Raw genomic sequence first — 12,075 nt, forward strand, 5'->3', positions numbered from 1 at the left:
TAGAGAGGTACTCTCACTCTCATTGGCTCTCTTTCTCTCTGTCTCTCTGCATGGGGATTAGACCTTCTCTTTCTCTGTATACTCCCAGACTGCCCTTTGGAACGTCTGTTGTGTCAAGTCCTAACTCTGAACAGTGTTATTGAGACAGACGGAGCAACACCCGTAATGGATGTGTGTTTGGGTGTGTGTGTTTCATCACAGATCGTTCAGTGATAGCTGTTTCCTGAGCAGTCCTCTGTGCTCTGAGCTAGCGGATGTGCAGTGGTATGGGCACGAGAAGGCCAAACCAGGAACACTCGTCTGAACCCATCCTCAATCCCTGCCCTCCTTCATCCCTCGCTCCCTGGAACAGTGTTCTCCAGGCAGGTCTGTCCATGGGCTGGACCTCAACACACCTAGACAGTCGTACGGCTGGAGCCAACCCCCCCCCCCCCCAACTTTCTGTATGTGTGCATATCCAGTGGTACAGTGGCTCTGGGCTACAGGATCGCAGAGGTTGGACTCATCTGGACTAAAGCGAGTGCAAGTAGACCTTTCTGACCCTCTCACTGCTTACCTTTTGAACTCTGAACTGTGACCCAGTTAGCTGCCAGCCAATCGCGCCGTATGCACAAACCTCCATTGTCCAGTTCTGTCGCTGGAGTCAAGCGTGGTGGATGCACCCTCCGTTCTGGAGATGTGTGTGTATATGTATGTGTCTGCATTCTAGTGAAGCACCTGCCTCACTCATAATTCAAACACACATCTGTGTGTGTGTGTGTGTGTAATTCTGTACTGAAGATGGAGAATTCAGAACTCTCAATGGCCATCTTGTCACATTTCATGTGCTCTGTTCAGGCAAGGTAAAAGCAATGAATCACAGGCCCCACTCACAGAGTGAACCATAAACCCTTGCTCCTGATTATGGACGTCTTGTTTTTTCTTTTTTTTTATGTTCTGTAAAAATATAAATAGAAGTGAGTTTAAAGAACACAGAAGATAGCAGCCGAACCCACCCCTCAGATGCAGACCAATAAAAAAGCAGCATTTTGTACATTGTTCTGTTCAGTATCACTATATGTGGAAACTGGAGGATCCTTGAGCAGTCCCAAAATATACACACAAAACAGAGTCCCAAGGATGTAGAGATACGCAGCAGTATAACAGGCTAGCCACATCATGCACTGTAATGACAGCTGTGGCTGCTTTAGTGAAATTCAATTCCTCCCAACTAATATTAGTCTAATGTTTCTAACATTCAAAGCTACAATCATTGGGATTTTTCTTTCCTTGGGTATTCCAGGTAGTCTCTGAATCAGATGAAGCCCATTACTTAGTCTAGATGCTGATTGTTACTGACACATTGATGGTTGGAGTAAAACTTTAGTTGTCATTGGAGAGCAGTGTGTGGACGGTCTGCTTAGTGTTAGGAGAAGGATTGAATTCAGGACCAGTTGTAGGCATTTTAAAGTGAAGTGGTTTTGGGGGTTCATGGTCTCTGTCAGTGTGCAACATTTGTTCATCATTTGCAGTCCTTTGGCAGTGCAGTTGCCTGGATTTTCTTTAGTAAATGTTTTAACAGAGCATTAGGCTATAGCAGGGGCTGTAGCTTCAAACCAGCAGGGTCCATTTCCCCAAAAAATCCTCCTAATTTAGAGATCAATGCAGTAGACAGAGAGAGTTCCCCCAGTAATGCTCACTCTGCTCAGTCTGTTTTACAAAGGTCTCTCCTTCCCTGATCATGTGCTGGAGGACAGCCGCTCAATTCTAACTGATGAAGTACTTTATGTGCCATGTTTCCTCTCAAGCGGCAGCCCCGTGTACTATCATCTACAGTGGCCTCCCAGCCACTATGGTGCTCTGAGCCTGTACTGTATACCAGTGAACTATAAATCCCACAATGCCCTGCTCTGAGGCCCATTTCTAAGATGGACTGGCGCAGCCTTGAAGAAGCGCATGCCCACAGCTGCTCATCCCCATGCCTGCCGTGCATCACGATATGGACGTCATTCCTAAGCAGCAACTTTCTCATTTGTAAATCTGTTCAGAGTGGGTGTTAGTCGTGGTGTTTTTACTCTTAAGTGCCAGGTGAAACTAAAAACGGTATACTGTAAGAAGTGTATGGTTTACCCTGGCAAAGCCACAGTACAGGAGCACAACCGAAAGATATATACAATATATACAAACAGCACATTCTATTTCATCTTACCTCTCTGCCATTCATAGGAAGCAGTACAGGAGACAAGCATTCCAGTACACTGTATGAGCAGAATACACGTGTCCAGACCTCAGTTTGAAACCTCAACAGTGACCATGAGCCGTAAACTCACTTCAGCCTCTCGGAAGCTGAGGTGATTACAGGGTGTTCATGTTTTGTTTTGGTTTTATTGGTTTGTTTGTTTTTGTTTGTTTGTCTGTCTGTCTGTCTGTCTGTCTGTTTAATGTCACGCAGGATTTTAACAGCGAGATTTTCGCTAAAACCGCTGGTGCCCTTCTCCTCCAATCTGTAACCCTGTGACAGGGAAACACACCAAGCCATACAGAACCCTCCCAGAGCTCACAAAAACACACTTGCATATGGGCTGTGAAATACTGCTTAAATAGATATCTAAAAGCACACCAGTTTTGTTTTTTATGGGATATGTACGTGCCATCATGCCTTTGTGTCAACAGCCTTGGCAAATGTTTGTGTTTTTAGCAGCAGGGTAGGAACCTCCTGAGATGTTACATGGCAATATTACTGTAACACACGGCAATGGAACAGCAGTTGCTACTTGTGTCGCTTGTATGGCTGTGGATTTAAGTCCTTGCTATTACCCGATATGGTACAATTCTGCCTCCACATATTGCAGGCTTTCAAATGAAATCAGTATTAAAGCCACAGTGATGTTTTGGAGGTTAACTGGATTAGGTCTTGTTCCCTTGCATGCTCGACCTTCATTGTGCATTACTATTAAAACAAACTGACAGATACCCAGCTCAAGAGATCCCTAACTCTAACCAGAACAAAGCGTCTCATTCCCACCCCATATAGTGCTGCGGTTCAAGCCTTGTGGTTAACTACCCCTTCAGCAGTGAGAAATGTGTTCTCTCCTCATCCTCTCCTTCCTATCTATATTTAATAACAAACCTAAACCTTTTATAACAAAAGAATAAACTAACACATTTATCAACATATATGGAAAACTCTATGGAAACCTGTCTGGGTTATTTTAAAAGAAGAAAAACGTTCAGATGTTTTAAGGTTTTTTTATCGATCAGTATTTGTTTTATTTTATTTTTATTTTTCACTAAGTTGGGACATAGTAACAACCCTTTCAGGTGCTACACGATGACCAGTTACTGCATTGTTTCCTAGCTGTAGACCTTTCCTAACTGTTGTCAATAGTTTTAATACAAGTTGTGCAAAATGAAGGATGTTAGTTACTAAACTGTGTCGGTCACTCCCTCATCCTGACAATAGAGCATGTTCCATGAGTTTATGGAGTTCAGTTCAAACATAACCAGACACATTATAATGGTGTTGTAGGAAAAAAAATGTGGAACTGTCGGTCAAAATAACCAGATTCCACAGTTAATTTATTCTTTTTCTATTAAGAATTTGTATAGTAACTTTACATTTTTCAAAAACCGTGTTGTTGGCAACTGATACTGAATTTTCCAGATGAGAAATGTGGTGGTTCTTGAGATTATGAAAATAAATTATTGCTGAATGTTCTCTAAACTCAGGTGTGATATTTTTTTCCTTTTTTTCAGTTCTGAGATTAGTTTTTTAAGGTCATTGTTACACTCCATTAAAAAACTATATGCAATTAAAAAACAGAATAATATGAATACATAATGAATAATTATTATGCATAAAAGGTAAGTAGAAAGTGACAATGATTGCTCTTGTTCTTCACCCTCTCCAGTATATTCCATAAGGTCATGGCATACTTGCTTCCTCATAAATAGTAATTAGAGAACTTGAACATTAGAATACATTATAATCTGTATAGGGAGAAGCGAGTGTATTGATCTGCTGCTAAGTTCCATTTATCGCTTTGAGATAAAAATCTCTGGCTTTTAATTTCAAAGGAGAACTTCTTCCTTAACCATTATATTTTAACCTTGAATTTATAAAATGCCAAGATCCTGAATGCAATGCTAGGTTGCAGGGAAATCCATTCATGGTGCATGTTTCCTCTTTTCCTGGACTCAATACGAAGTTCAGGTTACAGTTAGAAAAGTACATTACTGTATTGCTGTATCTGAAGGACAGGGTTGCCTCCAGTTAATAGACGTTGTAAAAAGGTAAGGGCATCTGGTCATAACGTACTAGCAGGTTGTTAGCATCCGGTCAATAGGTACTACATACTAATTATATAAGTTTGCACTGTGGACACAACCTGTTGTCAGTAGGATGAGACTGATGTGCTTTTAAAGTCATATTACAATTTAGAAAACCCAATGTTTTGAAAGACATGGCAGTCTTATGCCTCAAGATTGTTACCCCACATACTTGATTAATAGTCCAGCTTTAGTGTGCGTCACCTGCAGCTGTTGAGAGCCACTGCCAAATTCCACAGTTTTGCTCTTTCTCTAACTGCTGTCTTACATTTAGTTTGAGCATAACTGAGGCCCAGTTTTTGGTAGTTTTTGAAGTTTGCAAGTTACTTGCCAACTTGCCTGTATTTTGACAAAAAAACACTTCTAATAAATTCCAATTATTATAGGAACATTCTTAACAAGGACCAATAGTTTTTAAAGACATGTACATTCATATGTATCTCCTAAGACCGTTTTTATATAAACCTCCCCCCAGCCCTCAATTCTATTCTCCTAAAGAGGTCCTCGACAACTCAAGCAAGCCTAATCTGCCTACCCCCCCAACCTATATCCTTACCAGCAACCATGTGGCATAGCGAGCGCCCGTCCTGCATTCATCAGTCCTGCAGGTGGAGGTGTCATTGTGAAGACAATGGAAGCTTTAATGACTCAGTGGAATTTCACTCAGCCTGTCACCACTTCCAGTTATGCAACAGACTTCTATGAGTCACACCTCTGGCTCTCTGACAACTTCTGTTCTTAAGTCCAGTGGAATCCGCGACATCCTCTGAAGGTTGTTTATATGTGGGGCGGATTTCCAGAAAGATGTTTGCCCCCCACACAATGGCTTAGAGTTTCCACTGGCCAAAGGAAAACAGAAAAGTAAGTAGTGGAGATCTGGCTACTGCTGGGTCAGATACTGTCAGCCTAGGGTGTTGTTTGAGTGTCTACCAGTGTATGTGCTATTTTGTGTGTTTATCGTACCTTTTGGGTAAACAGTGAAGTGTTCAGCTTAATTATGGAGGTTACCTGTATTGAGTTGATTTTCTTTTCGAGTTGAGTGTGACTCATGGTTAAGTTCCACTCATCCAGTTACTGATAACTTGCTTCTTGTACCCAAACACACACACTGTGCTACATAATAAAGTCCAGTTCTTCCTGAACAGTGTTGCTGTAGCAACCCTGCAGGGTTTGGGGTGCTGCGGAGTGTTTTGTTCCGGCATTCAACAGCAGCTGGAAGTTGTTATATCCTCATGCAGCTTAAGTGTGTGTATGTGTGTGTGAGAGAGACTCCCACATGTAGTGAGAATGCAATGTAAGTGTGAAAGGATGCGTTCTTGGGGTTGTGGACGTGCATTTGTGTGTGGATGTGTTTCCTCCTCTCACTAGTGAGTTTCAGAGTGGTGTGTTTAGAGTCACAGGCCTCTCATCACCATGGAAACTGCAGCAGGGGCTGCTGGGGTCTATAGTCTGTGCTTTCTCTGAGTCCCTGGGAGAGATCTGCTGCAGATCTGCCAGCAAGAAGGTCATGACATCTGGGCCTCTGACTATGTGTAATATTACAGAGAAAACATGACTGCCAATCACTTAGGAGAGGGAAGCCGATAGGACAACCCCGCTGCGCTGGACTGAGAAAGAGCAAAGCAATCTGTAATGGCACTAGTCTCACACACATGCTCTGCTCACTATCGCTAGTATTTTAACCCTGGTGACTATAGTGTGCTGCTTGAAAGCAAACTGATTGGGAGTGACACAGAGGTGCAAAGCCTGCCCTTCATTTCCTCCAAGGGTGGATGAGTTTCACAAGCACTTTATTTGAATCTGTAACCTTAAACATATATGGAGTGAACCTTGTGACATGCTGACAGCTTGTTCCTTAGGAGTCCAGGAGGAAGCTGTTACGAATGAATAAAATGTGCACAAATGTAATAAGCATTTTATAAATTCTATGTTGCCCTAGCAGCAGGAAGTCTCACTTCCTGTGACTTGCGATTTCCTGTCCACTGAGGAATGAGAGAACTTTAAAAGAATTCAGCAATCAGAACCCATGTGCAAATGAGTCAGCAGAGACCAGTTGCCCCTAATGGCTTTCATCTGTAAATGCAACATTTCATGTGTTCCCGTCTTAGTCCAGGAATCACTTTTTTCAGTTAAAATCACATAAAAACAACCTAGAGACATTTATACAGTTTTAGCCTGGAAGGGTTATATAGGAAAAGAGAAAATCAAATGCAGATGGACATATCAGAATTTCTAACTTAACACTGTCATACTGAATAGAATAAACATACTTTCTCAGAAATGAAAAACAAGATGTATTTTACACCAAGACTGGTATAAGATTTTATTTTGAAACATTTGCTTTCACTAGCGACCGAATATTTACAATACACTGTTTATTTACAATATAAATTGTGTGTGTGTGTGTGTGTGTGTGTGTGTGTGTATATATATATATATATATATATATATATATATAAATACAGAGAGAGTCAGAGCGCATTGTATTCTACACATTTTGAAGGGTCTGTCGAGAAATGCTTTTGACAGATTGTCATTAGTCTCTTCAAACCCTACAGAGAGAAGTAGATATTAGAAACGTGTCACACATATACATCAAATACTAAACATTTATTTTAAAAAAAAACAAAAAAACAACCAGCATATACCACATCTACATCACACACTAACCTGGATGTACTTTCTCTGAGTTTCATCGTTGAGAACATGAGCCACATGTTTGGAGAAGATCTTCTCTCGGCCAGTACGAGCGTGAATGCCTACCATGGTCACACCGATGGGCCATGGAGCATTTCCTATTGCCATCTGCAGGTACGCATCATTTGCCTGTGTCCAGCCAAAACAAATTATTTTCTACTTTTGCATTAATCTGAATATGACAGCTTGTCATCAGTAATACGGCTTAGTTTATTCTCAATAGGTTTGGAGCCCAATATTGAAAGATGGGACAAGCCAGTGTAATTTGCTTGTGCAGGAAGCTGTTCAGATTTGCCTAATTTATATCACATACATCAGAGCACAACATTAGAAATAAAACATTACAAGAGCTTTTTAGGTGTAGGTGTTTAGACAAAATCTTAGATTTAAAATGCACCTGAGTGAACAAAAATATTTTATACTTATTTACATAAGTGTTATAAAACACTCATGTCCCCTGTGTACAAAACCAGTCTTATGCAGTCAAAGAGAGCACAAGCTGGCTGGCTCTCAGAGAGACGACGACAGCCTTGTTTCCCTCTCTCTCCCAAGGATCAGTGGAATGCTAGCCACATGCTAGCAGGCATCCGTCACATCACGTACACAGAACTGGGCAGTTCAAATGCTCCTACAACTGTGCGCAGCTTGGTTTGGCACTGCAGGATGTGGTGGCTGGCTTCACGTGGCTCAGAGGGATCATATGTTATTTCCTCACACTCTCAGCCTGGAAGCTGATGGGTAATAATGGGTGATCTAACTAGCTGGTTGAAACCAACAATTACTAAACTGGGAGAACACTGAGTAAAAATAAAATCAAATAAATACAAGGGCAAAACACACAACTCATCACACTACCACAGTGATTGTTGTTGTGATGTTCTTACAGTGTTTTTGCTTTCAGCCACAGATAATAGAACCTGTCATCCAAGAAATATAATGAGTTCCATTTTGGGCTCCTCTGTTCACTGAATAATCTCCCAGAAGGCTTGGAAATCATCTGGGTGCTCAGTGGTGAGACAAGCATTTATGACCTTTTTTGATTAGGAGTGCTTTCCGCCATGTAATTCTCCCATGGAAAACTTTTTGCCCAGTCTCTTTCTGATTATAGACTCACGAGCTTAGCTGAGGTAAAAGAAGCCTTCAGCTCTTTGTCTGTTGTTTTAGGATACTTCACAACGTGGATGATTTTATACTGCGCCCTTGGAGAAATTCTGGCAGGCCAGACACTCTTAGGAGGATTCACTACTCTTTCAAGTATTCTCTGTTTGGAGAATATGGCTCTCACTGTGGTTCAGTGGAGTTCCTGAGCCTTAGAAATAATTTTGTAGCCCTTCTCAGGCTGACCGATAACTTTTTTCTTTAGGTATTTGCTTTGATCATGGCATAATATATGTATTTTATGGGAATTAATACTAAGGCTCAAAATAAGTGAGGTTTATATAGAGCTGTAATCATGCCTGTCTATGTTCTCTCATCTACCTCTTGCTGGCTCCTTCCCCCCACCCCTTTCTTGGAATAGATTGATTTAACTACAGTGTAAATCCTCATCCCCAGGACCAGTTAGTATAACCTCATCTATTTACCCCAAAGTTAACCAAAAAGCTCTGGCAATGTGTTTGTGAAGGTCACATTTGCAGGGCTTTGGAAAACAGCATAGAATTTCATCACAGACCACATTTGAGGATTAAACAAGATTAATCAAGATTAATCCAATTATTGCTTTCCAAATAAAAGAAACATCACTTCACCTCACCTTTACATATTCCCTCTGCAGCATAAACTTAATGATGTCTGTGATTGATTCCTTAATATCTGCAGACAGGTTCTACAAGAGAGGAGAGTCAACATTAGGCTCATTGAATTAAATGTCCCACAGTCGTACAGAATGGCGCTTAGTAAAAAAAATGTGTACCTTCTTCCTAAGTTTTCTGAAGAGAGGCGTGAGGTAAGATTCAGTTTGTTTCTGGGTGGCACTGGCCAACTTTCCCTGTACACTGCGCTTAACATGGTCCTCTCTGCCGTTTAGTTCTTTAGCCCATACACCTAACAAGAACTGAACACGTACCAAATTCCACAATAGCCTGTACAATACAAATGAACAGATTTGAGGACTTCCATTACAGTCCACAAGAGGTAAAAGTACATCATACCCGCAGCACTTTGTCTATGATGTCCATGTCTCTCATGTCATCCCCAGTGCCCAGAGACTCCCCTAGAGCCTGCAAAAGTTATAGAGTGGTTAAAATACATGAGTTATATCACAATCTTAAAGAACAAAGATTCAGACTTTGTAAAGAATTCACTAGTGGAACGCGGAATTATAGTGAGTTGAAAAATAATGCTAATTTCAAAAGTTAGACTGCAGCACCATCTGCTGGTTCATAGCTGAAGTTGACACCTTTCACCCAAGTAACTCCACCAGAAATCAGTTTACACAAATCAGCTTGAATACAGAAAAAAGGGACATGAGTGCAAATAGGGATTTGGGTACCTCCAGCTCCTCAATGGTGGTGTTCTCTTCATGCACCTTGAGATCATGCTGCGTGTCCACCTCTCCAGCCTCCTGGCCCCCCACAATCTCATTCAGGTACTGCTGATCGATCTTATCCATAGCCGCCTTCAGATCATTCCTCAAGCCCTATGCGCATGGACAGTCCATCTTACCACACAACCACACCCTCACCCTCAGGACCAACTCTGCATTTTGATTAAAATGTGACTCCTTGCCTCGTTCACTTCGGGTGCGAGGATTTCGATCTTCCGGAGCCTCTGAAAGGTGTCATAGTCAGACTCTCCAAACAGACGCACTGGCTCGCCACGCTCCCTCAGACGCCGGATCACCTGCAGCAAGCCCACAGTTATACAAGATTGAACCACCAATAACAATAGGAGGAGCAAGAGAGAAGACCAGCCACTGGTGGGGACTACCTCCTGTCGGGAGAGGGTCATTGGTAACTTCTCCTCTGTGAGCTCCAGCTCAGGGGTGGCTGAAGTGGACGGTGTCACGGCCTCCTCCTTCTTCTCATCTGGCTTTTGTTTTTTTTGTTTTTTTACAAAAGAAAAACAAAAACAAACAAACAAAAAAGACAAATTACTGATCCTGCCTCCTTCTCTTTTAAATCACTGCCTCTCTTCACACTACTGTAAAAACATGAATTGCAAATGTAACCTCAATTAGTGCAGGCTGAAAGAAGCATAATTAATAAAAAATGCTGATTAGTTAACCCTACGTATGTCTATTCAAATCTACATGCTACAACATCTTTTAAATGTTAATAGTGAAAACAAACAGAGTAATATCACTCCTAAGGAAGGAAATCAACAGAGAAAGGGAAAATGCACGTCTCATATTATAACCAAGCAACAGATCACCGACATATCCTCAATGACACCACTAACCCTGTGAGCCATGTTCTTATACTGTGGCTGGTACAGAATGCGAATAGACTCTAGCATAAATAGATTACAGAAGTCTGGCATATCATGCACTTACATAAAACTTAACACAACAGCCAACTCAAAGACACACCAATAAATAAAACAAAAAATAAGAACAACTGCATCAATCAGACAGCAGTTTTCACACACACATCAGATCTCTAGATATGAGCAGGTAGATTCATTCAATACTCAAACACAGATTTGCTCATCCTTTTTATAAACAAAACGCAATGCCATTCAAATACATTAAGGCCATCAGTTTAGTGCAAACACTGAAAGCAAGGCTCATTAAAAGAAACAAGGTAAACAAATGAAACTAATCCCATTCTTTCTTTATGCTTAAAAGAAATATGACATTCGGGGGGGGGGGGGGGGGCATGCATTTTGTCCATAAAGAGCCAGCCACTGCTTGACTACACCCTACCTGTGTCACAGGCTGTTCAAGAGCTACCTGCGCACCCACACAGGACACAGAGAGAGCGGGGCAGAAGATATGAGCTCGGACACACAGGAGAAATAACCGACGATTCTTGCGTAGCTAGTTAAAGAGAACTGTGACTTAGAGAAAGAGAGAAATGCAAGATACACGATAGAGGAAAGTCTGAAAGGAAGAAAGTAAGTCATAGGAAAGGGAAATGCGACTACGCACATTATCGGGCTGACACGGGTTGATTAATTATAATGAGCTTGATTTCAGTAAGATCCAGAAAAGGAGCAGTTAGAGTTAATTAACGTAGCTAGCTAGGTAGACAGCTTGCCTTATATCCACATTTTTTATAGTAGATTTCTTCCTCTTTTCGGGCAAGATCAGCTCGCTTGAAGTATTTCTTTGAATCCTAGAAAGGTAATAAAAAGAAATAAACGTTACTATGCGACTTATCGATGGAGTGGGTCATCGTTCAACTGTGATTAGCTTTTTAGCGTAGCTAGAAAAAAAAGCTACTAGAATGGGCCCTTCATGTCAGTGTGTGCCCTACTGGTTACAGTGGTACTACGAAGATGTTTGAACGGCTGACAATACTTTGTGAGGTTCAGAGTAAGACCTGGCCCCGATTTCGTGCGTAAGATCTACCTAGCTATGCTAGCTAGAAGGCTATATCAGGGCTATGCTAGCTAGCTAGCTAGCTACCGAGGTACAAAACAAGACTGCATAAAAGACTAGAATGCTAACCAAAAGTCGTTTAACTCTTGTTTAGCACTCACGTCAACGAGTTCTTTCTCTTCAATTAGTTTCCTCTTCCTCGCAATCTCCGCTTTCAGAATATCCATCATTGTAACTGTAAAAGTTAAAATGTGGCACTGACTATAACTAACTGCGAAAGCAGAAAGCTAGCTAGCTCACTGGCAAGTTGGTCAACCGGAAGTTGTAATTAAGGAGTTCCGCTAAATGTGCGCTTGGTTGAGCGAATCTATGGCGAGAGATAATTTAGCCTCTGACGTGAGAGCATGTCGCCCTCTAGTGTTTTGTCCTGCAATACCAGTCGATAATATCTTGCCTCACGTTGTTCAACCCAGAGCCGGTTTTCTCCATAACGTCTCTGGTACAAACTACGTTAAATAGACGGTTTCAGGAGCGAAGTCACCAGAAAGATAAGCGCGCATTTTGGTAACGGAAGTAGAGATTTGTGC

General features: G+C 41.6%; 2 protein-coding genes across 16 annotated transcripts in view; one reads left to right on the plus strand and one right to left on the minus strand.

Annotated features, from left to right (window-relative positions):
• frmd4a (FERM domain containing 4A) overlaps positions 1-436 on the plus strand; it is a 96,050-nt gene extending 95,614 nt beyond the window's left edge. For 12 of the 14 annotated variants that reach the window (XM_035525512.1, XM_035525513.1, XM_035525509.1 and 9 more), the window contains exon 23: positions 202-436. In XM_035525512.1, coding sequence (XP_035381405.1) covers positions 202-304 — 103 coding nt within the window. In that variant the 3' untranslated portion in view covers positions 305-436. Of the gene's footprint in view, positions 8-201 lie in introns of all 14 variants that reach the window. The other 2 variants (XM_035525510.1, XM_035525511.1) reach the window with 1 other exon arrangement.
• Positions 437-6,150: 5,714 nt separating this feature from the next.
• Positions 6,151-11,792, minus strand: prpf18 (PRP18 pre-mRNA processing factor 18 homolog (yeast)). Of its 2 annotated transcripts, XM_027015104.2 has the most exons (11): positions 11,650-11,792; positions 11,205-11,282; positions 10,871-10,897; positions 9,934-10,035; positions 9,733-9,846; positions 9,497-9,643; positions 9,156-9,224; positions 8,918-9,058; positions 8,759-8,830; positions 6,979-7,134; positions 6,151-6,860 (listed from the first exon to the last, which is right to left on the minus strand). In XM_027015104.2, exons 1-11 carry the CDS (start codon positions 11,716-11,718, stop codon positions 6,780-6,782), a joined length of 1,056 nt encoding a protein of 351 aa, XP_026870905.1. In that variant the 5' UTR covers positions 11,719-11,792; the 3' UTR covers positions 6,151-6,779. The 2 variants fall into 2 exon arrangements, with proteins under 2 accessions (XP_026870905.1, XP_026870906.1); XM_027015105.2 differs by lacking the exon at positions 10,871-10,897 and having other exon boundaries at positions 6,152-6,860.
• Between the last annotated feature and the right edge of the window lie 283 nt (positions 11,793-12,075).

The sequence above is a fragment of the Electrophorus electricus genome, chromosome 4 (genome assembly GCF_013358815.1).
Source record: "Electrophorus electricus isolate fEleEle1 chromosome 4, fEleEle1.pri, whole genome shotgun sequence".
Classification (NCBI taxonomy): domain Eukaryota; kingdom Metazoa; phylum Chordata; class Actinopteri; order Gymnotiformes; family Gymnotidae; genus Electrophorus; species Electrophorus electricus.

Excerpts from the sequence above, each read along its gene's own strand:
- prpf18 (XM_027015104.2), bottom strand. The coding sequence starts at position 11,718 with ATGATGGATATTCTGAAAGCGGAGATTGCGAGGAAGAGGAAACTAATT. Across the intron at positions 9,644-9,732 it reads TCGCACCCGAAGTGAACGAG|GGCTTGAGGAATGATCTGAA; the intron begins GCAAGGAGTCAC and ends CCATGCGCATAG. Across the intron at positions 8,831-8,917 it reads TCAGAAAACTTAGGAAGAAG|AACCTGTCTGCAGATATTAA; the intron begins GTACACATTTTT and ends CCTCTCTTGTAG.